At 44.7% G+C, this 26722-nt stretch overlaps 1 protein-coding gene across 1 annotated transcript in view; it reads left to right on the plus strand.

Annotated features, from left to right (window-relative positions):
- Positions 1 to 53: 53 nt before the first annotated feature.
- The window catches only part of EZR (ezrin), a 48779-nt gene continuing 22110 nt past the window's right edge, over positions 54 to 26722 (plus strand). Inside the window, exons 1-3 of the mRNA XM_045080099.1 lie at positions 54 to 184; positions 1130 to 1217; positions 24065 to 24148. Coding sequence (XP_044936034.1) covers positions 1206 to 1217; positions 24065 to 24148 — 96 coding nt within the window. The 5' untranslated portion in view covers positions 54 to 184; positions 1130 to 1205. The remainder of the gene's footprint in view (positions 185 to 1129; positions 1218 to 24064; positions 24149 to 26722) is intronic.

Consider the following 26722-nt stretch of genomic DNA (forward strand, 5'->3'; position numbering starts at 1 on the left):
GCGCCGGCAGCGGCCGCAGCCATCTTGCGCGCCGGGAGCACCTCGCAGGTCGGGCGGGCGGGGCGCTGAGGGGCGCGGCCCCGGGACCCCGCCCCGCGGAGGACTCTCGGGAGTGCGGGCGGCGGGCGCACTGCACCGACTCACCGACAGCCGGGAGCGCAGCGGTCCTTCGCAGGCGCCGCGGGTGAGCCGGCCGCGCGGCCGGGGTCGGGGGGCGGAGGGGCTCGTGTCCCGAGGTGGGGGGGACAGAGGCCGGGATTCGACTACAGGTGTGGCGGGGCTGGCCTGGCGGCCGCGGTGGCGGTGGGGGGGTCTGCGCGCGAGCCCGGAGCCCGTGGTCCCCGGGAAAAGCCGGGCTTGCCCCGCTGTGGCCAGATTCGGGGTCCCCGAAGCCCGGGCCCGTGGGGTCCCCCGTCTGGCCCGTGGCCCTTGGTTCTCTCTTTTCGGCCCCAACAAGCGGCAGGTGAAGCTGAACCTACCGGTGTGGCCGCCCCTGCTGCTCCAGACCTTCCTCTTTCGACTCTGTCCCCTGGGGTGTCCCTCCCGAAGTGCCTGCGGAGCTCGACCCCGTGGGCGCGCGTGCTGCCCACGCCCCTCCCGCCTCGCTCGGCCCTCTGGCCCCTCCGGCCCGTCTAGGGAGGGGACCTTTTTTTTTTTTTTTTTTTAAAGTTTCTCAAAGGCTGACGGTTGCGGTTTCAGCCCTGGGGCAAACGGTTGCTTCACAAAGTGAAACTTGGTGTCTGCGGTGCTCCCGGCTGGCTTCCTGGAAGTGCGAGGAGTACCTCGGCGTGCCGCCCCGCCCGCTTCCGCGTCCGCGCGCTGGGCCCCGCGCCCCCCTCCCCGCCGCCCACGGCTCCAGCGCGGGGCCCCGCCCCCTCCCCGCGCGGCCCCGCCCCCTCCCCGCGCGGCCCCGCCTCCTCCCTCACGGGGCCCCGCCCCTGCTCGCGGGGCCCGCCCGGCCCGTGGTAATTGTAGGTTGGGCGGTGACTCAACGCCGGCGCCCGCCCGGCCGGTTCTTAAGCAGCGGCGCGCGGGGCGGGCGCCGAGTGTCGGGCGCGGCGGCGGCGGCGGGCGGCGGCGGGAGACGGCGGGCTGCTGTGCGCTCTGAAGGGCTTTCCTCTGCCTCCAGGTCCGGAGAGCGGTCTCAGCTGCTGCGGCAGACTCGTGTTTCCAGGGAACTAAGGAAAACCCGTCAGGAACCGAAGATGCCGAAACCAGTGAGTAGGCGGCGTCGGGGCCGGTGGGATGCTCGGGGCGCGCCTTTCCCGCCGCGGCACCTGGGCGGCGCGTGGGGCGCTTCTGAGGGGAACCGGGTTCTTTTGTCGACGGCGGAGGGCCGGAGGGAGGGAAGCGGCCCCGCGCGGGCTCGGGGGTTGGTCCTTCTGTGGAACTCTGGAGGGAGACGACGGCTGCGCTGCTTTGCGCTCTCGGGGCTTTCTGTGTGTGGCGCCCGCGCCCCGCCGCGCCCCGCCGCGCCCCGCCCCAGTCGTGTCTGGTCTTTTGTAAAAAAAAAAAAAAAAAAAGTCCGATCTGCTGGAAAAGTGTGTTCTAACGCAACTTGGAAGTTTCTTAATAACAAAAGTTGTCTAAATGCCCGGAGAGTCAGGTGGCTCCCGACGACGCCGGTCAGCTCCGAGTCCTTGCACGGCTCGGAACCAAACGCGCCCCAGATCTTCCTCGGGGGCCTCATGGGGCCCGCGGCCTGGGAGCCTCCGTCCTTCCGGCGGGCCGCTGCTCTCCAGCCCGTCTCACCCCAGGCCTGGGAGGGCGTGCGCTGGTCACCCGGGAATTCGCTGGCGGCAGCAGGATTCCTATCTCTGAAAGAGGTTGAGTCGTGGACCTGAATTGCAGATGAAGGCAGGCGGCCCTGCTCCCGGGTCGTGCGCTCCCGGTCCACATCCTAGACAACAGCCGACTCGAGGCCCGCCCCTCTCTCCCCTGCATCTGCTTCTGTTGCTCTCGGGGTGGGTTCGATTGCAGGCCAGGCCTGGGGGGTGCACTTTCATTGAAGTGGTGGGAACGGGGCGGGTTCTTTGTGACCAGTATTTCTGGGAAGGTTGTACGTATTCACCTGCTTTGACGCAGGTGAGCTGGGACGAGATGTTGGGAAGGGGATTTCTCATTTTTTAATTGTTCTGAATCATGAGGGAGGAAATACCTGGATTCAGTAAAAATTGCAATAAAAGACACATACGGAATTCCAGTTTTTCAAGCAAGTCGGTTCTGTAGTCAGTGCATTTGTTCCCAGTAAATTGTAGATTCTCTAAAAGGAGTTCTTGATGAATCAAGCCTTTACTGTTAGGTTAAATACATTTCCGTGTTCCTAAACTGTCAGATTCAGAAGCCAATAGAGTTTTTGCCTAAATTATATAATTAAGATGATTCACTCATGATGCAGAAAATTTTTTTCCTGCACAAAATTCTTTTTTCAAACTAGTACAAGGCACCCAGGCTTTATGATACCTGTGATATAAAACTGGTGTAAATGCAGCCACTCCCTCAGGGTACCGTCCCATGCAGCCTTTTGCAGAATGCCAGTGAAGACATTACTGTAGGTCTGGTTTTCTTTATTTCACTAAAGGAAAAGAAGCAGAGTTCAGCTTTTAAGATCCCACCTTGAGAAAAAAGGCAGTAAACCAGTTTCCTGTCACTTTTTTTCTTTTTCATTTTTCAAAATGAACTGTTACTTTTATTGTACTAAAATGTACATAATACACAATTTACTATCTCAACCGTTTTTAAGTGTACTGTTTAGTGGCATTAAGTACATTCACCACCACCACCCCGCTCTACAGCTGTTTGATCTTTTGAAACTGAAACTTTCTACCTATTAAACACTAACTCACCAGTCCCTGGCACCCACCCTTTGACTTCCTGTCTCTCAGATTTTGACTACTCAAGTCCTTCATGTAAGTGGAATCACACAATATGTGTCCTTTTCGAGACTGGCTTATTTCACTTGGTATAATGTCCTCAGGGTTCATCTGTGTTGTAGGAGGTGTTAGAATTTCCTCCTTTTTAGGGCTCTCTTTATTTCTTATGGCAGGTATATTTTAATGGTATGTATGAAGATAGATATATTTGAATAGTTGGGGTTTTGGGCTTCCACCTGATCCCTTGAGTTCGGCAGGCAAAGTATTTTTGATTGGTATCTACTGTATCAGAGGACAACTTCCTTTATAAAACAGCGTAAATGAAATAATATTCGTTTTTTCTCTTAATACTGCTTCTCGAATCACCACTTGTTAGAAAGATTGAGCGTTCATTCACTCAGCAAGCATCTGTCCTGCAAGCTGCATTGCAGGGTGGGGTTGGGTGAGACCATGCTTGGTTTGGGGGTCGGGGGAAGGTCTTAGGGTCTGGAACCTGAGCCAGGACACATGCGAATGCTGAAATAACAGCTGGGAGACTCTGAGTGCCACCAAAGAGGGAAAGAAGCTTAGGTCAAGTGCAACACGATGGGAAGAAAACCATCTGATGGGGAAATGGGTGAACTTTATTGAGAAGGTAGCCTTCAGCTGAGTTTTGCTGGAGGGCTGTGGGTAGGATTTGATCAGCTTGGGCGCTCCAAGGAAGGTACTATTGTCTGGTTTTACTTTTCCCACAATTGCTTTGGGGCTCTACTCAACGTGTGGCTTGTAGACTTCCACGGAGGATGGTTTGAGGTCCAGAAGACGCCACACCCTCTGCTCAGCTAATTTTTTGGCCTTGTGAGTCTTCACCTGGGGGAGAGGCATGAGGTTTGTGCAGGGAGCTGGCTCAGGAAGCAGCCCTGTGCCTGTGGTTCAGCCAGGGGTAACCTCCTCTCTTGTGGTCCCCCTTCCTCCTCTCTTCTTAACCACCACACTTGCTTTCTTCATCGTGATAGGAAGGAGGCATGGGGCGGTAGAAAGGAAAACCACAGCAGTCAGGCTTAGGAATGATGCAAGGCCAAGCTCTCTTAAATCTTTTCTGAGTTTAGAGCTGAACTGCCTTAAGCAACACTGGCAGATGCCATAGCTGTTCATTTCTAAAGTTTTGATACGGAAGTTGTTAATACAAAAGCAGATTTTCCCTTCAGTAGGAAAACTGTGAAAGCATGTTCAAAATTCTGTCCTGTGCCAAAATTTTAAGATAATTTCCGAGATTACCTTGCCTCTATGGGGATATATAGCATTTTCCATTTAATTTTTCTCTTGGGTATATATACCCAGTGTGGAATAAGTCCTTGTTTCTTAGCTTCTTGTGTAAGTTGCTTGTCAGTAAGATGGGACTGTTGGCAGTATCTCATTTATAATGTTACATGAGATAATTAATATTCACTAAATATTTTAATAGGCACAGGGTTTACTGAATATACTGATACATTTTCCAATCCTCCTCGCTTCATTTGAGGGGATACATGGGATATATTTTCTGTGTATCCCTCCTTCTTTACCATGGGCAGATGGTGAGTTAGCTAAAATTTTCCCATGTGGTGGTAAGAAGTGCTGGCTAGAATTAGTCATTTGTCATCATCACACTGTGTCAAGCACAGTGAGTCTTTTTGTACATTTCTCCATTAGCTCAATAGGCAGTTATGTGTTACTCTGCTAGATGTTGAGGCCACCAAGATGAGTAGACACAGAGATACTCGCTCATGGATTTACAGTCTGGTGAGGCGGACAGTAATGCTAGAATAACTTGAGTGTATATAATGGCTTGTGGGGGAGTGTTTATCAAGGAGGACAGGAAGGCACCTCCAGGAGGTGATGACTGTTCAGAGCAATGCAAGGAATGAAGGGTCCTTAGCTAGGTGAAGGAGGGTGGTAAGGAGCCTACAGGGAATGACTTGTGCAGTGGTCCTGAGGTGGAAGGGGGAGGAGGAGTTCAGGGTTCCCAATGAGGATGAGTATGGCTGGAGAGGAAAATTAGAAGCTAATTGTACAGAGCCTAGTAAGCCATAAGAAGGCATTTTCAGGACTTAGCTCAGGCGGAAGCACTGAATGTTTTTAATTGGAAGGAAGTGGCCTGATCAGATTTGGGTTTTGAAAGGCCACTGCAGCTGCAACATGAGAATCAGCAGGAGGGTGAAGGTGCAGGCGAAGACTGTTGGAGTAGCCCAGGTGAGAGGTGGTAATAGCATGGACCCAAGGCAGTGTGAGGTAAATGGAGAGAAGTGGGATGTGTTTGGGAGCCCTTTGACAGGACTTGGTGATGGATTGGGTGCGGGGAGGGGGGGAGCAGAGGGCAGTATAAAGCTGATTTCTGGCGCCTGGCTTGCATAACTGCATGGATGGTAGTGCCATTCACTGAGATAAGGAACCTGGAAAAGGACCAAGTGTGAGAGGGAGGGTTGAGAGTTTGGTTTGTACCTGCTGACAAATTTGTAACTATAATCGATGGAAGGAGTTCTTCTTTCATTATTATAACTACTACCTCCTAAAATATACGTAAATATCAGTATTTTTCTTAAACCACAGTATTTTTTAAATCCACTTGAACTAAAAGTAATCCAGCAGCTTCTTAGGTTTCTTTTGAGTATGTATGTACACTATACACACATTAAATTCAAAGTTAGGATTAATTTAGTGCTGTGTTCTCAAACAGTGGCATACGTAATTATCTGGAGACCTAAAGATCCCTGGGTCCTTCATAGTACTACTAAATCCCCATCTCCAGGGCCAAGTATATTGGGCCCCTGTACTTTCATTAAGCTCCCCAGATGGTACTGATGTGCCCTCAGACTTTGGGAACTTCTGATTTCATAAGAAAGGAGCAGTTTATATATTCTTTTCCTTAGAACCCCAACAGTACAGTGAGACCCTCCTAATGGGGTTGATACTGGTTGTATGTGAGCAGAGGCCAGAGCCCATGGTGTAGTTTAGGGGGCAGCAAACTCCAGTGTGATTCCAGAGCATCCATTCAGGCCAGTGTTCTTGCAGGCTTGGGAGGGGATATTCAGCCAACTTCTTAAAGGTCCAGTTTCAGTGCCGTGGGTGCTGGGGCCGTCGTTGGTATTTGGAATGTGGCTGGGGTGGGGATGAAGAAGAGAGCTGAATAGATACCAAACTCCGGAAAGACAGGGAGCTAAGATGTCTGATTGAATCTCTGATTTGAGTTCCTCTCTGCAGGAGTCCAGTTGCAGAGCTTAATTTGGCAGTGATCAGGGGGCTTTCAAATTTTGGCTGTCTTTGTTTTTAAAGGGAAAAAAGAGGCAGCCATTTTCCGTTAAATAGCAGGGAAGAAAGAGATGCCATTCCTCATTCCTCTCTCTCCCGTTCTTCCTCGCTGGCCTCTCTTGGTAGTTACCGTCCTAAGTAGTAATGTGATTTGTAACAAAAATTTTAATCAATTTATGAATACTTAAAATTGGGGAAAGGAAAACAATATTACTCTTCTTACTGAATTATAATTATTTTTCTTTATTTTATTTAAACTTATGGGTATCTTTGACAACTTGAAGATTTTTAGGATGATTCAATATATATGCCTGCTTTCTTATAGTATTCAGACATTTCACCTTTAATCTGGAGAGTAAAACTCAGTCTGCTTTCAAAATCAATGAATGCATTTTGAATATGCCTTTATATTTTATTTCATTAGTAACTACACGTGGGAGTCCCCAGCTACTCCAATTAGTGTTTTTCGTTCATTTTGCTTTTTGTTATTTTGTTTTGTTTCATTTTTTAAATTGGGCTCCATGCCCAGCGAGGAGCCTAAACTGAGGGTCCGGTCTCATGAGCCTGAGATCACAACTTAAGCCGAAACCAGGAGTCACCCAGGCACCACCCCCGCCCCCCCGAAGTTAGTTTTTGATTTAAGCACTAAATGTGTGGTTGCCACTACTAATTAAATATGGAATATTTATTGGAGAGCCCAGAAGGTTGCATTATTTACCTTCTAAGAGACTTATCATCCATGCCTGTGACATGAATCTTTAAAAAAGATTTTATTTAGTTGAGAGAGAGAACATGGGGTCCGGGGGGTGGGGGAGGTGGGGAAGTGAGAGAAGCATACCCCCCTACTGAGCAGGGAGTCCTGGGGACCATGACCTGAGCTGAAGGCAGACGCTTAACTACTGAGCTGCCCAGGTGCCCCAAGAATAAAGCTGTTACTCTAGACTTCGGTAAATTTATTTAGTAATCTCTATACCTAACATGGAGCTCTAACTCAGGACTCTGAGATCAGGAGTCAGGTGCTCCTCTGATTGAGCCAGCCAGGCACCCTAGTTGTGTTGTGTGTATTTTGTTTTTTTTGTTTGTTTGTTTTTGTTTTTTTTTTTTTAAGATTTTATTTATTTACTTATTTGTCAGAGAGAGAGAGGAGCGAGAGTGAGCACAAGCAGACAGAGTGGTAGGCAGAGGCAGAGGGAGAAGCAGGCTCCCGGCTGAGCAAGGAGCCCGATGCGGGACTCGATCCCAGGACGCTGGGATCATGACCTGAGCCGAAGGCAGCCGCTTAACCAGCTGAGCCACCCAGGCGTCCCTTGTTTTTTTGTTTTTAAGGAAAAAAATTATGCTATAATGTGACTTAGAGACTTTTGACTAAAAATACTGAATATTTAGTGTATATAATTTTCCCAAATAAAAATGTAAAGAATAGTTTGATAATTTAGTATTTAACCTGTATTTTGGCAAGCCATTTAGCTTCTAAGAACCTCAGTTTTGTCATCTGTAAAATGAGAGTAAAGTTTTTAAGTGAAAAGAATTCTGCATAACATAAACAGACAAAAAGCTTGTGTCCGAAATCCAAATAATTTCTCCAGATGCTATCTGCTTTGTGTGTGTGTTGTGTACATTTTTTTCCCTGGAAACTTGCTTTACAAACGTGTCAGTGTAACAGATAGCTAAAACGAAAGGTTTTAGTTTCCAAGTTGCTATTAACCAGGTAGAGTTTGTCCCTAGGCCTAAGTAAAACAGCAATGTGAAATATTTTATTTAGTGAAAGGGAACACACTTTTTTTTCTCATCCTCTCTTCCTTCTAGTTGTCAGAATTCCTCATCCATTGGAATGAATATGGGCTCCTTCCTTACTCATTGAAGCCCTGTTTTATGCCATTACATTCTAGGGGCTGAAACTGTAAAAGTAAGTAAGATACATTGTTGCCATTAAGGAATTCTCAGTCTAATAGGGGAATCAAGATATGTTAGCAAAGAATTATAATGCAGTATAAAAATTATGATAACAGGTACATAGGAAAGAAGATTAAAGTGTGCCCTGGAGAACTGGGGAAGGCTTCCCAGCCAGTGAGCTCCTGCTTCATAGGTGTTGAGGGGTGCATAGGAGCTCACAAGTGCCCAAGAGCAGAAGAGTGTTTAAGGCCACAGCAGTCAGTGGGCGGTTCTGTTTCCCTTTGTGAGTCACAGTCCATTCTTTTAGGCTCCTCTTAATACCTATAGATAAATGGCAGTACTGGTTTAAAGAACAGGGGGACTGCATTGACATAATAATTACATTTTTAATGTAATGTATTTGATAAAACAAACCTTAAAAGCAAAATGAAAATTTTCTGACCTTGACCTAACTTACTGATTACAAAAAGGAATAGATAGCACCGAAGGACCAGCCTGTGTAATAGCAAGTATAGCAGATTTTGCTTACCTTTGGTTAACTTAGAAGACTCTTTGCACATCCTGTTTTTTCCTAAAGGTCAGATTTGGACTGTTTCTATCAAAAAATTGTCATCAGATAGTATTGTAAATAATTGTTTTTACTTAAGGATGGTATATAGGCCAAGGTCAAATCTAACTGTGACGTGTTTTTGTAGGGTCTCCCAGCTAGGAATGAGTTTTACATTTCTAAAGGGTTGTTTAAAACAAAATAACAATAATATGCAACGGACACACAGTGGTCCCCAATGCCTAAAATATTTATCTGGCCCTTCACAGAAAAATTTTGGCAACACCTTTTAGAATAAAAATAATTATTGTTAAATATGTTATCCATATTATATATATGGGTATATATTATATCCATAATAATATACTATATGATGATAATATATATACCTGGATATGCATTGGGAAGGCTATCATCACCTAGGAGCAGGCATGGTTGGTGTTGAGGTAATATGTTAAGCAAGGTTGGTGCTTGAGCAGGTCTTAATTTATAGAGAAAATGGTAGTATCTTGTGTCACATTTGCTAAGCCATTGTATAATGACAGATTTCTGGCACCTGGTAAAACAAAGCAATTTGTATCTGATATTTGAGTTGAAAGGCAAAGGTTATATAAATGAATTGTTTATCACTGGCAATTTGAAATTAACTTTTGACCTATATTCTGTGTATGAATTTCTGACTGCAGATGGTTTTATAGTTCAGTACCTAATTTAGACCACTCCATCTGAAATAGAACCCCTTTCACTGTGCACCCTTTATTTACCCTGCTTTGTTTACTGAGTAGAACCTAGTTCTACCTGTTAATGTTAGATACTTAGGTTTGATCTTGTGGGTTTTTTTTTTTAAGATTTCATTTATTTATTTGATAGAGAGGTCACAAGTAGGCAGAGAGGCAGGCAGAGAAAGAGGGGGAAGCAGGCTCCCAGCTAAGCAAAGAGTCTGATCGCAGGACTTGATCCCAGGACCCTGAGATCATGACCGGAGCTGAAGGCAGAGGCTTAACCCACTGAGCTACCAGGCGCCCTGTGGGGTTTTTTGTTTGTTTTTATTTCTTGCTTCTTTCCTGGCCACAAAGTGAGATGCAGAGTGGTTGAAAAAAAAAAAAAAAAAAGCCATTACTGGCTTCAAGAACAAACTTTTGGTTCTTGCTTTATTGGCTTTATTAAATTACGGCTTTATTGATATGTAAGCATTCCTGCCTCTTAGAGGGTATTCTGGGGCAAGCTTCTCAACCTCCCTGTGCCTGCCCCTCACCTGTGAAACTCTGTTCAGGGGATCAGCCACAAAGGTTCTGCTGAGGCCAGGCAGGACAGCGCAGCACTGAAAGCTCCTGGCCCTGTGCCTAGCACGAGCACTGACTCTCCTCTGTCACCACAGAGGACAGAGTACATGTAGAGGGAGTCTACTTATCATCACTACTAAATTCTAATGTGATTAAAAGCTTTTGTTTCGGGGCGCCTGGGTGGCTCAGTGGGTTAAAGCCTTTGCCTTCAGCTTGGGTCATGATCTCAGGGTTCTGGGATCAAGCCCCACCATCAGCCTCTTTGCTTGGCTGGGAGCCTGCTTCCTCTTCACTCTCTGCCTGCCTCTCTGCCTGCTTGTGATCTCTGTCTGTCAAATAAATAATATCTTTAAAGAAAAAAAAAAGCTTTTGTCTCATAATGGGCTTTTTCTTTTTCTGACTTACCTAAAACTACAATAGAATTTACCTTGCTTTTTTGTCCTTTTGCTACCACATGGAACATCACTCCCATCCTTCTCTAACATTCATTTGTTCGTGAACAGATAGAGTACCTACCGTGTACCAGCATCTTAGCCCCTGGAGGTACACTGGTAAACACATCCCTAGTAAAGCCTGGGAGTGACAGCAGCACTGCTGTTGCTTTCCATCCAGGCTTTGCCAAGAGATGGAGGAACTTTTCATTCTCTCACTCTTTGTTGTATAAAGATTTAAAACCACTGGGCAGAGTGTGGTTTGCTTTGTTTTTGTTCTTTGGTAAATCACTTGTATTGGACAGTGAGCCAAGATATTTCTCTAAGAAATATCTTTTTAGATATTTGCCGTAAGTCCTCATTTGCCATAACCACATAGATTCTCCCATCATTCTCAGGCATTGAGGTTCAGGGCAATTAATTTTTTTGAATAATATTTTGGCTATTGCACATTACTACCTGTATAGATTTTCTTATATATCTTAGAAGGAGATCTGGCCATCTTCATTATGTTTGCTTGCTTGTTTTTTTTTGTGTTTCTTTTGTTGTTTTTTAAAGATTTATGTATTTGACAGAGATTACAAGTAGGCAGAGAGGCAGGCAGAGGGAGGGGGGAAGCAGGCTCCCTGCTGAGCAGAGAGCCTGATGCAGGGCTGGGTCCCAGAACCCTGAGACCATGACCTCAGCTGAAAGCAGCGGCTTAACACACTGAGCCACCCAGGTGCCCCTCATTATGTTCTTAAAGAGAAAATTGAACCACAAATCACTCGTTAAAAGCTTAGAACATAAATACTATATTGGAACCACCTCTTATTTATGAAAATGCATGATGTATACTAGTATAGTATTTTTGTCGAGGTGTTTCATTGCCTTGGTTAAGTAATTACAGATGCTGCTTCTTGTTGTTCAGGTACTTGCTTACTTACCTAATACATTGCTATTTGGGTGAGACTCTTAAGTGGGACTTAGATGGGGAGATAGTGTGGGGAAAACTTGATGTTTGTTAAGAAACTGGCCAAACAGGGCAGTTAGGAAATCACAGTGAGATGACAAGGCTGCAGAGGGCATGACACAATTTGAACGATTCAACTGTAAAAAGATTTTTTTTTGAGATGGTGGGGGATAACTGAATATCCATTGGATTTTAAATATTAAAACGATAGTGGTATGGTGGGTGTGTAACATACACATGTACTCAAGAGTTCTTTAGGACTATGTATTGAAGTTTTTGCAGTTGAAATCCTGTGGCAGCCTAAAATACACCAGCAAAAATGATACAAATTTATGTAAGTATAAATTTATATATTTATTTAAATATATTTAATTTTATACGTGTTTATATATGTATGTTTTTTAAACTGGTGGTAAAAATAGATGAATCAAGAATGTTAGGCATCCAGCTGGGTGAAAGCAGGGGTGGGGTTGTCCTCTCTACTTCTGTGAATGTTCCACATTTTACAAAGTAAAGTTTGTTTTTTAAAAGCACATTATAGGGGTGAAAGGGAAAGATGCTCTTATTTTCCCAAATGGCCAAACGCTTGAGTGTGGCGGGAGGGCAAGTGGGCAGGGACATGTCTGCCCTGGGGTCTGGATTGCGGTGGGGGGGGTAGGGGGCCTGAGAGTCCTCCCAGGGCCCTGCGACTGCTCTCCACGCGTCTCCCGGTACACATGTCTTGGGAGAGCTTCAGTGTTCCAAACAGATGCGTGCCTGATTTAACCCCAGATTGGACCTTCTCGCCTCCCGTATGCATATTTTATTCAAGGGGACCTCCAGTAAAAATTGCAGTTGATTGGAAAACACACAGAACTCTTTGTTCCCAGCTACTTGCACTGTTACTCTGTATTCCCACGATCTTGGCGGGGAATTTGGCGGGGGGGGGAGGGGGGGGGACACACTTGTTCAGAGCCCTCATGCCCCGACTGGAAATAGGTCATTGCCTCAATGGCAGCTCTTGCGGAGCTGAAAATTGGAAGTGAGCGTAACAAAGCGTGGGGCATTCTGGAGCAGGGTTTTGTGCCGACTCGAGGCTGGCATGCCTTCTGTGCTGGGGCTAGGTCCGAGGGTGGGTGGGAGGGAGGGGTGCGGACATAAGTGCTGCAAACCTGAGCTGCCTGAGCAGGGTGGGGGGGCTGTCAAGGGAGCCCCCCGCCCTCACGCCTACTAATTATGTGCCTGGATCTGACATCCTGGATTTCAACCAAGTATAAATTGAGAGTTTGTTTTTGTTTTGTTTTGTTTTTGACTTAGTATAATTTCAGAAACCCTGGGCTGTTTAAAATAACTTCTTTTGAAGTTTGCTTCTGTAAGCGAATTTTGTAAGCTTACTGATTTAGTTTGGATTTTTGTTTTGTTTTGTTTTTAAACTTCTGGGGTCTTGCTCTCTATTTTCCAAGATGTGAAAAGCCAGTGTTACAGGAGAAATTATGTTAACACAGTATGCATGTGATATTTTTTTTAAGGTTTTTTATTTTTAAATCTCTACCCCCAAGGTGGGGCTCAAACTCACAACCCCGAGGTCAACTTGCACACTCTAGGGACTGAGCCAGCCAGGAACCCCTACTGCACATGTGATCTTAACCAGGGACAAAGATTAATCAAAGAAATGGCAGAAGATTTAAGGTATGACTTATCTTAATGAATGGACATTTCCATTCTTTGATAGTCTTTCCCCTCCCACCAGGTTAGAAAGGAAAAACCCTTCAGGGACTTCTAACTTTACAAAGAAAACAGTACATTCCAGGTGGGTAGTGAAGTCTAATCCACAGGCCTTTAATTTCCTGTATTCTGTGAGCCTAGAATTAAAAAATCATTGCAGCAGGTGATAGCCATCTTGGCTCTATTCATTTTGTCTTTTACGGAATCCTAAATTTGTGGCTATAACTAACCTCCCTTTTCAGTGAACTAAATTGGTGCTGAAGTATAGTATGTAAGACACATTGAGCAAAACTGAAATCACATGTTACAGAATCAAGACTTCACAAGCCTAGTAAGCTAAAGAGAAAGAGACCTTGGAGTGGGGAGAAAAGAAACGTATAGACAGCATCCATGTTTCTGGAAAGAAGTCATTTCTTTGTGGAATGTGACATTTCTTTGATTGGTTCTTCCCCTCTCCTAAGTCAGGTGTCAAAGCATCGTAGTTAGTTTCATGCCCATATTAAATCTACACATACAGCGTATGTCATTACTAGTATAAAGTTGGTTCCTACCTAACAGACTCTCACCAAAAAAGTTTTTAAAATGCACAGCTAGTGGGTATGAGGAATACGATTTAAATGCCCTTGGCTGATCCCCAGTATGCCTCTGTAGCATAGATAGAACTTGGGTGAGAGTGATGACCCTTTCATATGCCAGATGTCTGGAAGGCTATTTCTTTCTGCCTCAGTTCCCTCTTTTCTAGAAGCTGTTCCTGAGCCTGTGAACAGTGGCGAGGGCTCAGCACAAAATGTTCCCAGCCCACTTTTCAAGTAGGGGGAACTGACCTTTTTTTAATGCGGCTGCTCAGAAAATGTTCCTTTCTGGCTCTGAGGTTGTGATTTGCTCTGGTTATAATGACTACAAACAGGATTGGTTTGTCTGCTTTTTGTCCACAGTCCTGCCTGGCAGGAAGTGGGTCTGGGGGTAGGAAGTGACTTACTTTTAGAGGCAGAAAGAGCCATGAGTCCTGAAATTATAGGATGGATATTAGTTGAACTGGGCTCTTTGTATATCTATACTTTTACTTGGGAATTTGGAACCAGCTTTTCAGTTCAGAATTTAAAACCACTGACTTACATTGAAAGATACAACTTTAAGAATTTAAGAGCCATATAAATACAAACAAATATTTTTAGTAGCTGATTATCAGAAGTTGAGGTGGCTGCATATACCTTTCTAGGCCAGTTTCCTCGGCCTTTAAAAGAAAGTGGTTAGGGACACCCTGGTGGCTCAGTTGGTTAGGCGTCTGCCCCTGGCTCTGAGCATGATCCCAGGGCCTTGGGATCTAGCCCCACATGGGGGCTCCCTGTTCAGTGGGGAACTTGCTTTCCTTTCTCCCCTTCACCACCCCATCCCCTGCCCTGTGCACTCCCTCTTTCTCTCTCTGAAATAAATTAAAAATCTTTAAAAAAAAAAAAAAGGGAAGTGGTTAGATGAGGATGACTTTTCCCCTCTCACTAAGCAGTATCCATTAGAATCAGCCTACAAAATAGTTGGACCTTGTCACGACTTGAGTTGTCAACTTAATAGACTGTACATTTATATTACATAAAAATGATACAAAATATAACACATAGATACCTGGAACTTGTTTGGAAATCCCAAGACCCAGCTTTTATGTCAATGCCCTGCCATATATATATATATATATATATATTTACTTATGAGATCATGGTGTATGCACATGCACCCGCGAGCCCATGAGCGGGGGGGAGGAGGGGCAGAGGGAGAGGGAGAAGCAGACTCCCCACTGATCAGGGAGCCTGACCTGAGCCAAAGGCAGCTGCTTAACTGACTGAGCTACCCAGGTACCCAGTACCCTGCCCTATTATTGTCCACTGCACATTGAGAATTTAACTTTAAGAGAGTTTAGAAAGGTGAGGGGTATGTAGTGCTGACTTTTATGGTTAAGTTACTGTCAAAATTCCTTAAAGTGATACTGAATTCTTTGTTGAAATGAGGTAGGTGCCCACCCCATGGTGTCACATCGCTCTTGGAGTAGGAGGTAGGGGACTGGCATACCCACTCCCATATTTCCATGTTAAAATTTAAACCAATGTTTCGTAAAACTAAAGACTGTGCTTAACGTGCACTGAGAAGCTCAACTGATAGCTACTTGGTTTAGAATGGAGCTGAGGTAGCTCATTTGTCATTGAACTCTGGTTATGACCTTACTTCTTCACGTGGGCAAACACTGACTAGTGACTGCTTTTTTATACCCCTAGAAGGAATAGGAGGGGAGGGCACTGGATTGCTTTAATTCAGAAGGATAATGACCCAGCCAAAGCCACTAGATTGTGGCAGGTTCATTTGGTGTCTTGATAGATATTCCCTGTAGGACATTCTCAGTGTTCCATTAACTGTTAGCATCAGCCCACAGGTAGCCAAGTTTGAATTGTCCTGCTGGCAGAGTGACCACCATCACCAGGAATGGAGTATCTGGAGCTGTTTGATGGGCACCAGGAGACAGAGAACAGCCACCAGCAGCATCACCCAGTCCTCTGACTTTCAGTACTTCATACTCCCAGGAATAGTGGGACCACCCATCCATGATTCCTGAGAAGGGTATAGGAGTTACTGAGAACTGTGGGTCAGCACTTTGAACTCTGTAGAAGTGCTGTATAGTGGTTATCACCTGTCACAAGTGGACTCTTGTCAGCCCTAACATTTGATGATTTTATTATTCCTGTTACTGGGTCATAAAGAGCTAGTGGATTGTCCTAGTTTTGTGTAACTCTCTGAAAACTTTATCAGAATGTGAGCTTTATATTTATCCTACCCATCTGTCTTGAGTGGTTTGTGGTGCTATAGACAAAATGGTAATACACAGTATTTTTACTGAACTGCCTGACCGTTTTTGTTCTAATTAATTCCAGACTTTTACATTTGCAAACTAGGTGACCAGTTTCCTTTGGCTGTGAAAATTTTCCTGCGCCTAACAGTCAAGACAGTTTGCTCACCACCACTCCCAGTTTCTTTAATCTTGAAAGAGAAGAGTGTAGAAAGTGATGTGATTGGCTGTAGTTTAAATGTAAGATACAGAGGAGCTTGAAAGAAAAGAAGAGCAATGTTGTAAGTCATTATCCATAGATTTACAGGTTTGCCATTAGCGGTATCTTATTAGTGAGAGTATTTATACTGTTATTTCCATGTTCTCTAAAGGTCAGTAAGCCTCAAGAAGTCTGGTGTTTCAAGCCAACACTTAGCCATGTATTTCTGGAATTTTAAACTTTGAGCCCAGCCAGCTCTGGGCATGTGGTGACACATGGCTCCTGCTGGTGGTGGGAATGTTTAAGGAGGGAGCCCTGCTTGCCCTGCTCTGGCTGGGGAACCATGCGTGGTTTAGTGTTTGTGCCAGTGCAGTATCAATCAGATCACCGTGGCCTTTACTCCATTTAATGCAAAATCGTATTTTAAGGACCTCGTTTCTATTGTATTTGTCCTCTCTCTGTGCAGTAATGTTTTTCTATTTTGGTACATACCTTCCCAAAGTAACATGTCGGTTTTCCTTTTGGCCTCTTTATTCTTAGAAGAATGGCGTACAGGGCGCCTGGGTGGCTCAGTGGGTTAAGCTGCTGCCTTCGGCTCAGGTCATGATCTCAGGGTCCTGGGATCGAGGCCCGCATCGGGCTCTCTGATCAGCGGGGAGCCTGCTTCCCTCTCTCTCTGCCTGCCTCTCTGTCTACTTGTGATCTCTCTCTGTCAAGTAAATAAATAAAATCTTTTAAAAAAAAAAAAAAAAAAGAAGAAGAAGAAGAAGAATGGCGTACAACAACAAGGTGGCTTCTGGACTATCTTCCTTGAATAAAAGTTGGGATCTTCTAAATTATATGCTTATTAGAAACTAGAACAGTGTAAAATATGGTCAATGGATTTTCGGTGGCAACTACTCCTGTATAATTTTGTTGTTTATATAAACATTGTTACTGGGAGCAGCAATGCCCTTTTAACTAAGACAAACATTTTACTTCATCGGTATAAACAAAGTTTCTTTTAAATAGTAGCCTTTACTTTGACCCCCTAAAAAGAACCTATGATGTGGAGGGAGAAGAGCTGAACAGTAACATCCACTTGCCTTTGTGGTTTTCCACCTTTGCTTCCCTTGGCTGAATTCACGCGTCTGCATTTCTGTGCTAAGCTGGTGAAGGTTTGCTAAGTTAATGGTAATGTTTTACAGAGGTCGGTTATTTGTTAGCTAGTCCTTGTGAAAAATGACCGTGCATGTCATAGCTGATATTAGGATTTATTGAGTTGGAGTCTCATTTATAATGACTTGATTTTTATCTTAAAGATAAGATCAGGATCCAGAGGGACTTCCAGATAGGGGTCCATCTGTTGGGATATGGAGTATATGGGATATGCAAGCATAAGTTTGCAACTCTACTTCTAGTTCTAGTGAATGAAAATTTAGTAGAGATATTTTCACATAATGGGTTATAAATAGTAACAGTAAATGCATAATTTTGCCAAAAGGCATTGTGGCTTTTTGAATGTTTGGGATAGTAATCTCTTCCCCTGATGAGCAGTGGCTATCCTGGATGGCCTCACCTGTGAGCTTGGTAGAGTCATAGACTTACAGGCTCCATCCCGGCTTACTGAGTCAGACTCTCTGGGCCTGGGGCCCAGAAAACTGTGTCAACAAGCTCTTTAGGTGATTCTTTTTTTTTTTTTTTTTTTTTAAAGATTTTATTTATTTATTTGACAGAGAGAGATTACAAGTAGGCAGAGAGGCAGGCAGAGAGAGAGAGAGGAGGAAGCAGGCTCCCTGCTGAGCGGAGAGCCCGATGCGGGACTCGATCCCAGGACCCTGAGATCATGACCTGAGCCGAAGGCAGCGGCTTAACCCACTGAGCCACCCAGGCGCCCTCTTTAGGTGATTCTTTTGCTTGTTGAGGTTTGGAAATCACTGCCTTCAGACGAGCACTGAGGCCCAGGGAATAATTTATAAGGTGCGCCTGGCTGGATATCCTAAACTTACTGAGGGACACCAGATTTCATTGCCATGTTTCTTTATGCAGCAATGGACAGGGCTCTGGAGGCATTGAGGTTAATCTGGGAAAGTCTGAGCGGCGGGTGACAGACACTGGGGAGGGTATGTGCTATGGTGAGTGCAGGCCTGATGATTCATAGACCTGTACCCCTAGGGCAAATAATACATTATATGTTAATTTTTAAAAAGCACATAGTGACTCAACATGAAAATCAAAATGCGGTAGTTTCTGTAATTATTCAGTTACATAAACCAAAATAGCATCTCAGAAAACTGTTAAAACTCACTTATCTGTTGTGAGAATTTTTCCTTGTCCCACTCCCCTTCTTCCCCCATTTGTGGGAGAACATTTACTCTATCTACTTCCTATCAGAGCATTTCTAAGTATTTGAAAGGTCTTATCCAAATATTTGAAAGCTGTTGGAAGTTGCTGAAGTGGCACCTTTGGAAGAGGGCTGGAATGTTGGAAAACAGCGTTGACATTTTTAAGTGATTATGAAAGGTCAAGCTCTTAATGTAATCTTGGTGGTGCTTGGATAGTTCTACTCAGACTAATTTTTGAGTAAATGCAGGTCTGATAGTATTGGGACTAACCTGTTATAACTGAATCCATTGCCTGAAATTCAAACATTCATATGCAATCATTTGTATTTTCCTTTCTATCTTAAATGGTTTTCCTGTGTCTTAAGTATGTAGGACAATCACTAAACTTCCCCCTGCCGCATTCTGGCTACAAAAATTGGGTCTGATTGCCTTTTCTTCAGAGACCTTCCCACTTATTTGCCTGTAAAGTTTGTGGAGAAACTTGTCTTTTGAATGTTTCCTTCCTGGTCTTTAATGCAATATGAATTAAATCTGGAAAAAGTGTGATTGGAGAGGTAATCTTAAACCACATTTCTTTAAAGTGTCTCGGGAGGAAATGGGCACTTCCCAAAGGAAGAAATGCATGGCTTGATTTATTTACCGAAACAAGGGAAAGAACTGGGAGGTAATTTGGCAGCCAGAAGTTTAGCAGTCACACATGGGTTGGAAGTAAAACACAGTGTTTCATTGTCAGCTCTTTAACACATCTCTCAGACTCTTAGAAGGCATTTTAGATACTATTTTGATAAAATTAAACTACTACTTGGATAAAATTAAACTACTACCCTACTGGTCCTTGGGGATATTGGAAGAAACTTCTGTGCCAGGGAATCCTGACTAGGATAGCATTCTGGGATTTTGTGACAAAGACATTAACACAGCAAAGACACTCAAAAATCTTCCTGTTAAAGAAAAAGGAAACAGAATCAACCTTCACTTATGTGACCTCAAAATAGCCTCCTTTGTATCATCACCTCTTCGTCCCTCTCCCTGTGAAGGTAAGATGATGTTCCAGAGAAGAGCACAGCCACTGAGCTGGATGTGTCAGAAGCCACTCAGATAAGTTTTAAGTCATGGAGTGTTACAGTTGGGAGAACATTTCCAGTTACAGTGCTTGATGTTACAGATGAGGGGAAGTGGCTTTCTTCAGGATGGACCACTGGGCAGGAATTGGCTGGGATGCCTGAGGAGATGGGTCCTGACCCCTACGTGCTGTCAGGACTATGCTCATGATTTCTCAGGTTTGGGGGAGAGTAAGCAAAGGGGAGAGTGGATTTATTTTTGTTTAAAAGTAAATTGTTACTGAGTTTATTTTAAAAACAGATTATGGTTTAACACCTGTACCTTTACATTCTCTTATTGGAAAAAGAGATGCCTATTTCTTTGGAGCAGTGAAACCTGTACTTCTCTGTGTGCAGCCGGAGAGTTGCATTTCCCTCCTGGAAATGTGAAGACAGGTTTGAGCTTTTCCTTTCCCCATGAAAACAGTCTCCTGGCCAGCTTTTAATAATATCACAGTTGGCTATTTTTCTCATGAATCTCTTCAGTCCATCCACACCTTCCCTAAGAAGGAGTTGTGGGCCTGCCTGTTCTCACAGCTCTAGCTTAAATCGCAGCCCCACACCTCCCCTTGTGCTGTTGGACTCTAGACCTAGCATGTCAGAGGCAGAAGGACCTCAGGACTTCCGTCCAAACCCTTGGCTTGCAGTTAAAGGGAGTGAGGCCCGGGGGGAGGAAGTGCTCAGGCTACAGCACCAGCTCTCACACCCAGGCCCCCTGGCTGTGTTTTCTTGCCTCCGTTCAGTGATCCCCAAATCAGCTGGGCCTCACTTGCATGGCTTTAAAAAAATACAGATCCTTGGCCTAAGGCCCGGAAGCTCAGGTAGTTGAAAGGCTGACTGTTCTAGGGGTTCTAGTAGTTGGGCCTGTGTAGAAACAACTATGGTGAATGGGGGCTCTTAGATGCCTGCGCACTCTGTTTGTTCTGTTGTAAGTGCGTGAAGGTCAGTGGAGGTCTGAGTCCTTTTGTCACAGGGCTCCCTCGTGCCCAGGGCAGCCAGTAAGTATTTGATTGGTCCTTGTAGAGTGAGTGAGCCCCAAAGGCATGCCAGGTGCCGACTAACTGGGGCAGCCTGGGAACAGTGAAATGAAGCTATTATGCTTCATTGGCTTGTGGTGTCCCAGTCTTGATCTGAGCTAATCCGTAAGAACAGCAAAGAGAATTTTTTAAAGAGTAGATTATTAAGCAGAAGGAGGACAGAGACAACATTACAATTAGGTTTTCATTAACTTCATTAACTAAGGCAAAGAGGTTTATGTGTTAAACTCCCGTATCAACCTGTGCATTCTCTAGAGGTGCGGTGTGTATTGGGGAACGGTAGTCATGGTCATGGAAAAAAAGCATGCGTGGCATTTAGCTTAGATTGAAGAATTTTTACTGACTGGTTTTGTTCTTACTTTAGAAGTAAAACTTAAGTTCATTCCAATTTTTGTTTTTAAAACATTTCTCTCAGATACAGACCAGCAGCATATACTGATGCCCTAGGCAGTCAGAAAAATCTCCTGTCTTCCTGAAATGAAAGCACAACTCCCTTACTAAGCGAGGCTACTAGGGCAAAAAGAAGATTTTTCTGCCAAATGTGGCCAGTATGGGAAATAGGCGTTAAACTTACTAGAATCTCATTTCCCTGCATGGGTTCAGGCATCTTTATTTAAAGTATTTTGACTTGGGTCTAAGACATTTTCGTTCTAAAATTGTGACATAGTACATAACATGAGGAACCTCATTATTTTTAATCTATGGAGTTTAAAAATCTGTTGTTAGCTCCATTATCTGACTTATTTGTGAATTCCCATTACACCTAGTGGGTACAGTTAAGTCTGGTTCCTTCTGTTAGAACTTTCAATATGGCTTTGTATCTTAGTTTCAGTTGGGGTAGCATGTGGAGGAGACCTGAATTAAACTACCGTGTACTCTGTCAACTGTGAGCGCATGAGTGCGTGTATGTGTACATGTACACGTGCAGCGGGGGTGTGCGAGCAAAACTAAACTCAGTCACCATCATCATCCGCAGACAAAGCAAAATGTTTAAAAGGTTTTCAGTGTTTTGTCAGGCCTTACAGAAACACTGCCTTTTGGAGTTTGATTTCAGTGACTGACTGCATATTCTGTATATACACCTGTAGCCCCATATTACTTTGGGATTTTGTTACCTTCAGCAAGTGTTAACTTTTGGTAAGTGTGATCTGGGGGCAAATAACAAGACAATAAAAATTACAAAACATGCGTTCTTTTCTTCAGCCTTTGCACATGGTTCGGGGTTCAGGGGGGTATGCTTTAAGCACATGGACCTCTCTGGGTTTTTGGTGGGACCATCCTCCCGTTTATCACGCAGGATCCTAACAGGCCCACTGTATTTCTGGGCACCATTGCAGATACGAGCATCATCTTCCATCCAAGTCTCAAAACAATTGCTTACCTTGGAAACTCAAAACAAAGATAATTTAAAAGGAGAGTTGGGGGGGGTGCCTGAGTGGCTTAGTTGGCTAAGTGTCCAACTCTTGATTTCAGCTCAGCTCTCTGCTCCGGGCGAGGAGCCTGCCTGCTTCAGATGCTCCCTTTCCCTCTCCCTCTGCCCCTTCCCACCCTGTTTGCTCATGGGAGCATGCTGGAGAGCAAGTGCGTGTGCACACTCACGCGTGTTCTCTCTCTCTCTCTCTCAAAAAGGGAGAGTTGAGATTTAGATACTGCTCAATTTTGATTTCTTCTGATTCGTAATTGCTCAAGTCTGATTTCTTTTAAAGTCCTGAATAAGTGGACCAAAATATGTATATAAATGGTCCTGTCATCTGAGTAAAAGCTTAATTTTAAACACTGATACAAGTTTATGCTGTATTTCATTATTAAAGATCTATAAAGTTGAAAGTAATCTTAACAGGCTTTACAAACATGGAACTCCTCAACCTGCTTCTGATGAAGGCAGTGCCCTGCTGTGGTCCTTAGTCTGGGTAGCAACCTCCCTTCTTCTCAGGGAAATGGAAGTGGTGGGGGGCACTTTTAGGTCCCTGGTGACTGAGGACACCTGTATTTAGTAGGTGGGCCCAGGGATGCACTTGAGATAGTCCTTGACTTTTAATTTTAGTGACATTTTTGAAAAGAAGAAAAATTCTGATGTGTCCTCAAATCAGATCTGGGAATTACACTCAGCAACTGAGCCACCCAGGTGCCCCTGGAGCTGCTTTTTCATCTCTAATATGTGCATCTGGCACCATAATTGAGAAAGCTGTATCTTTTGTGCTTCATAAATGCCACTTTGTGACTTTTTAAAAAAATTATTGCCCGTAAGAAAAGAAACTGAAGTTTTTATATTTTAATATAATTGAAGAATTTAAAATAAGCCTCATCTTTGTAAACTTAAGATTTAAAAGTTTGGGGAGACTTTTCTTGAAATTCTAGAAAATTAATACCTCACTTCTCTTTACTGTCACCCAGAGAACCTTTAAAAGAGGGTGTATTTGTTTCAAAGTATCTCTTAGTTACCAGTCTTGAGGGTTAGAAGAAACAATCCATGAAGACAGATTTTGTTTCTGAAGTCAGGACTAATGTGGGCGCTCAATGTCTGTATTGCACTGGCTGGACACTTGGGCCTCTGTTAGCTAAGTTTTAGTCCTGTTACTCTGTCCTCTTGATATTTGCATCCAAGCAGGAAGATTTTAGGGTAAATGTCTGTCTTGCTACTTACGTATTTTACTTGAAAAATGATTAAAAGCAGACATTTCTTTTTCTTTTCTTCTCTCTCTTTTTTTTTAAAGCAAACATTTCTTAATCATAAGCATTAGTGGGTATGCTGTTTTCCTTTGGGACAGTGATTTAAAGTAGATTTTTCTGTTTTCCGTAGGCTAGTAAATTCGAATTTTCTCAAGTGATAAATTTGAACTACCCTGAAGTGAATTGTTTAAAAACAAAAAGCTCAATGGGAATTCGAGACCTCTTGAAGGCCCCTCCTCACCCCTACCTCCATTCCTTATGACCTGACCATCCCATGATCCATCCATCCCCACATTTTACTTCTGTCCTCTGCCTACAGGCTCTCACAGGTTTGTAGTGAGGGGGGTATACCATTTTTCTTGTCATGTCTTTCATTCCTGAAGCAGTTTTCCAGGTTACTACCTTCTTCACAATTGGCATTAAATTACTGCAGATATTCTCTTTGATGGATCTTCGGTCGTATGACCATTTCTCTTTTCACTGTTTCATTTCCAGTGTTTCTAAACGTGCTGGTATGTTGCTCCTTCTCTCCTCCTCTCACTTGCTGCCTTGGTCGGAATTCTTGAGGAGGCTCACCAGCCCACTGGTGCTTCCTTGGCTGTTAGAAGCGTCAGTAGGAGCTGGTACATGGGAAAATACACTAATGGTTATCGAAGTATTTTTGTAGAAAAACCGCCTAGACTGAAGTGTGAATATGTTAAAGCCGAGAAGGCATACATCTCAGTCCACACTGTGTGCAGTGCTAGGACTTATCAGCTGTCTGCCGCTGGCTTTGGTGCATGAGTGTGTACGTGCGCTCGTATGTGTGTGTGTGTTACAGCATGAGAATGGATGCTAGTGAGGAATTTACTCTTAACCATGTTGCTAAGTAGCTTTGAGTTTTTGTGGAAGGCTCAGATTATTACAAGGAAGGAACATTCAGTTAAGTATAATTCCTTTTGGTTTGTTTTTTAGATCAACGTCCGAGTTACCACCATGGATGCGGAGCTGGAGTTCGCCATCCAGCCAAATACAACAGGAAAACAGCTTTTTGATCAGGTTGGTCTCTGTGAGCTTAGGAGAGAGAATTCCCAATTAGGCAAAATACTTTTGCAAATCTGAAGTGTTTTGTTGACTGTATTGGTTGCTGCTTACTTCTCTTCTTAGGGGAGGACAATTTCCCGTCCTTCCAGGGGGTTCACATGTCGTAAACACTATGCAGAAGTAGATGTTCACAGCCCTGTGAGAGGAAATTTAGGGAAAGCTCGGAAGTCTTTATCAACACAGTGCTATATCCAGAAACTCTGACTCCCATCCCTTCACCCCAAGGGTGCAGCGAGGGTCAGACACTGCCTGAGGGCCTGGCTGGAACCCAGCAGGTCGTAACTTCCATGTCCAGCTGCAGCATCTGTGAGCTCACTCAGGTGCCAGCAGATGCTCTTCTGTGAGCTGGGCACCAGAGCACGTCTGCATGTTGGAGTGTTTCTTCCCGAGACCTGAAGGTGAATGTAGAATTTGCCATTCTACATGACTGCCAATCTGCCAGTCATGAGCCATCGAGAAAGCTGGCTGTGATAACTCTTCCATGGAGCAGTTCCAAGCTTTAGAACAAGATTTTCTGCTCTGGGGTCAAGGATCCAAGAGGGCAACAGGAGCAGACATGAGTTTACAGGTCCCTTGAGCGATAGCCTGCCTCGCTGAGAGGCCCTGCTCATAAGGGAGGTGATGTTCTGTACCCTAGCACCAAACCCGGAAATGGGAATGGGTGCCAGTTAGGAAATGTGGGAGGTAGAATTCTAGCAGATTTAGAAGGTATTCATGATTCCCTTCTGTGCTTGATGGTAAACCTCCTTTTTAGCCCCAAAGTGAGCACCCAGTGGGTACACACACACCCCGGTTCCAGTGTGTGCACGTCAGGCCTCCTGCCCTAAGAGGGGATACCTTCTCCACTCTCCCTCTGCTGCTGTGATGAGGTCATCCCTGGCTCTGCCTTACCCAATAAGGATGAAGGCATTTACTGCTGTGGGTGAGGCTGGACTTGGGACAAAAATCTAAAGGGTTCTCCTGAAAGACAATCCGGAAGTAAGTTAGTGGAGCCAGTTGAATGCCATGTGGGTCAGTGGTTAGAACAGGGATGGGTAGGAGGCCCTTGGTCACCTCAGAATTCTTGCATATAAATGAGTGCTGGGCTGCCCTCAAGAAATTTTTGGAACAGAGATGGGAACTCGAGGTTAGGTGGTGAGAGTTGTGATGTCTCAGCCATTTTGTTGTCCTTGCCTCCATCTGCCTTGTTCCATTCACATGCTGCTTCTCAGAAATATGGGAAGAGACCATCAGGAGTTCATGGTACTTTCTCAGGGTAGAAAGGCTGCTATCTCTCAGAAGATCCTTGTCTGCTCCTTGGGGTCTTTTGGAAGGGGTGAGGAGTGGAGAGAGCTGGAGAAGCCTGCCTCCTTCTTCCAATACTCCAGTCGTGTGGTTCAGTTCTGTAGACATTGTTAACTGCCCACTCGTGTGCTGGGCCTGGAGCTGCATATTGCCCAGGATTATCTCCACTTCTCCATCCGGGGAGCTGTGGGTGGAACTCGACGTGTTCCTAAATGCTGAATAGTCACATCTAGTCTGGTGTTCGGACTGGTTTTAAGCCAGGTATTTTTCTTATATTAGGTTATCTCCTGCCAGTAGCATGGAGCTGGATTAATGGGTGTGCAAAAAATGGACCCTGAACTTAGCAGACACGGGTTATTTAAAAAGTGCTAACTACGTAAATCCAGTCAGCATGCCTAGTTTTGATAAGTTCAGTATCTAAATTATCCCAAAGCTCGTTGGTTGTGTGAACAATCCTATTCAAGCACCTGTTACTATTCCCCACCCCAGAATGTCAAGCCCCCTGAATCCCACTTTGACCTCTCTGTTCCCAAGTCATGTTTCCTGCCTTAATCTTGGCCAGCCCCCCCAGGACAGGTAATGATATCCCACTACCCATCCTTACTGGGAAGGGAAGTAGTGGAAGACAGAGAGACTCTGAACTCTGCCTTCAGCAACAAGGCCTGAATCCTAAGGCTCTTTGACAGAGTTCCCGTTGAGTTTCTTACAGTTTGGTGTACTGTCGTGAAAAATCCCACATGATCTGAGAACATTAAAGCTGGAGCCCACCTGGGAAATGGCTAAGTCTGTGAGGACATCAAGGCCCAGAGGAGATGAGAATTGCCCAAGGTTTTCTAGCTGGCCGGGGCTGGGGCAGGGGGCGCTCACGGTGTCCAGCCCTCCTTATTTATGCTTGTCTCTTTGAAGATCCCTTCATTGATCCTTCCATGTCCTCCCAAGGTAACACATGGCACAGAGAACATCCCACCTTTGGGGTGGTCAGGACAGTTCTCAGTGGACACCCTGGGTGCCTTCTGGGGCTCTTTCCCCACACCAGGCTGGGCATGTTTTCTTCTTTATGTCTTTAGAGTCTGTGTCCTTTTCTCTGTTGCTCACCTGATGACCTTCTAGGTCTGGGAAAGTTGTTCATGAGCCAGACTACCAGTCACTAGAACATGGTCTTTAAATGGAATGGGCTGAAAGAGACTTCAGAGATAGGTTAGTTTGAACCTTCTCTTCCACCCCGTGAGTATCTTCAGTTTCTTC

The sequence above is a fragment of the Mustela putorius genome, unplaced genomic scaffold (genome assembly GCF_011764305.1).
Source record: "Mustela putorius furo isolate JIRA1106 unplaced genomic scaffold, ASM1176430v1.1 tig00000450_pilon_pilon_pilon, whole genome shotgun sequence".
Lineage (NCBI taxonomy): Eukaryota > Metazoa > Chordata > Mammalia > Carnivora > Mustelidae > Mustela > Mustela putorius.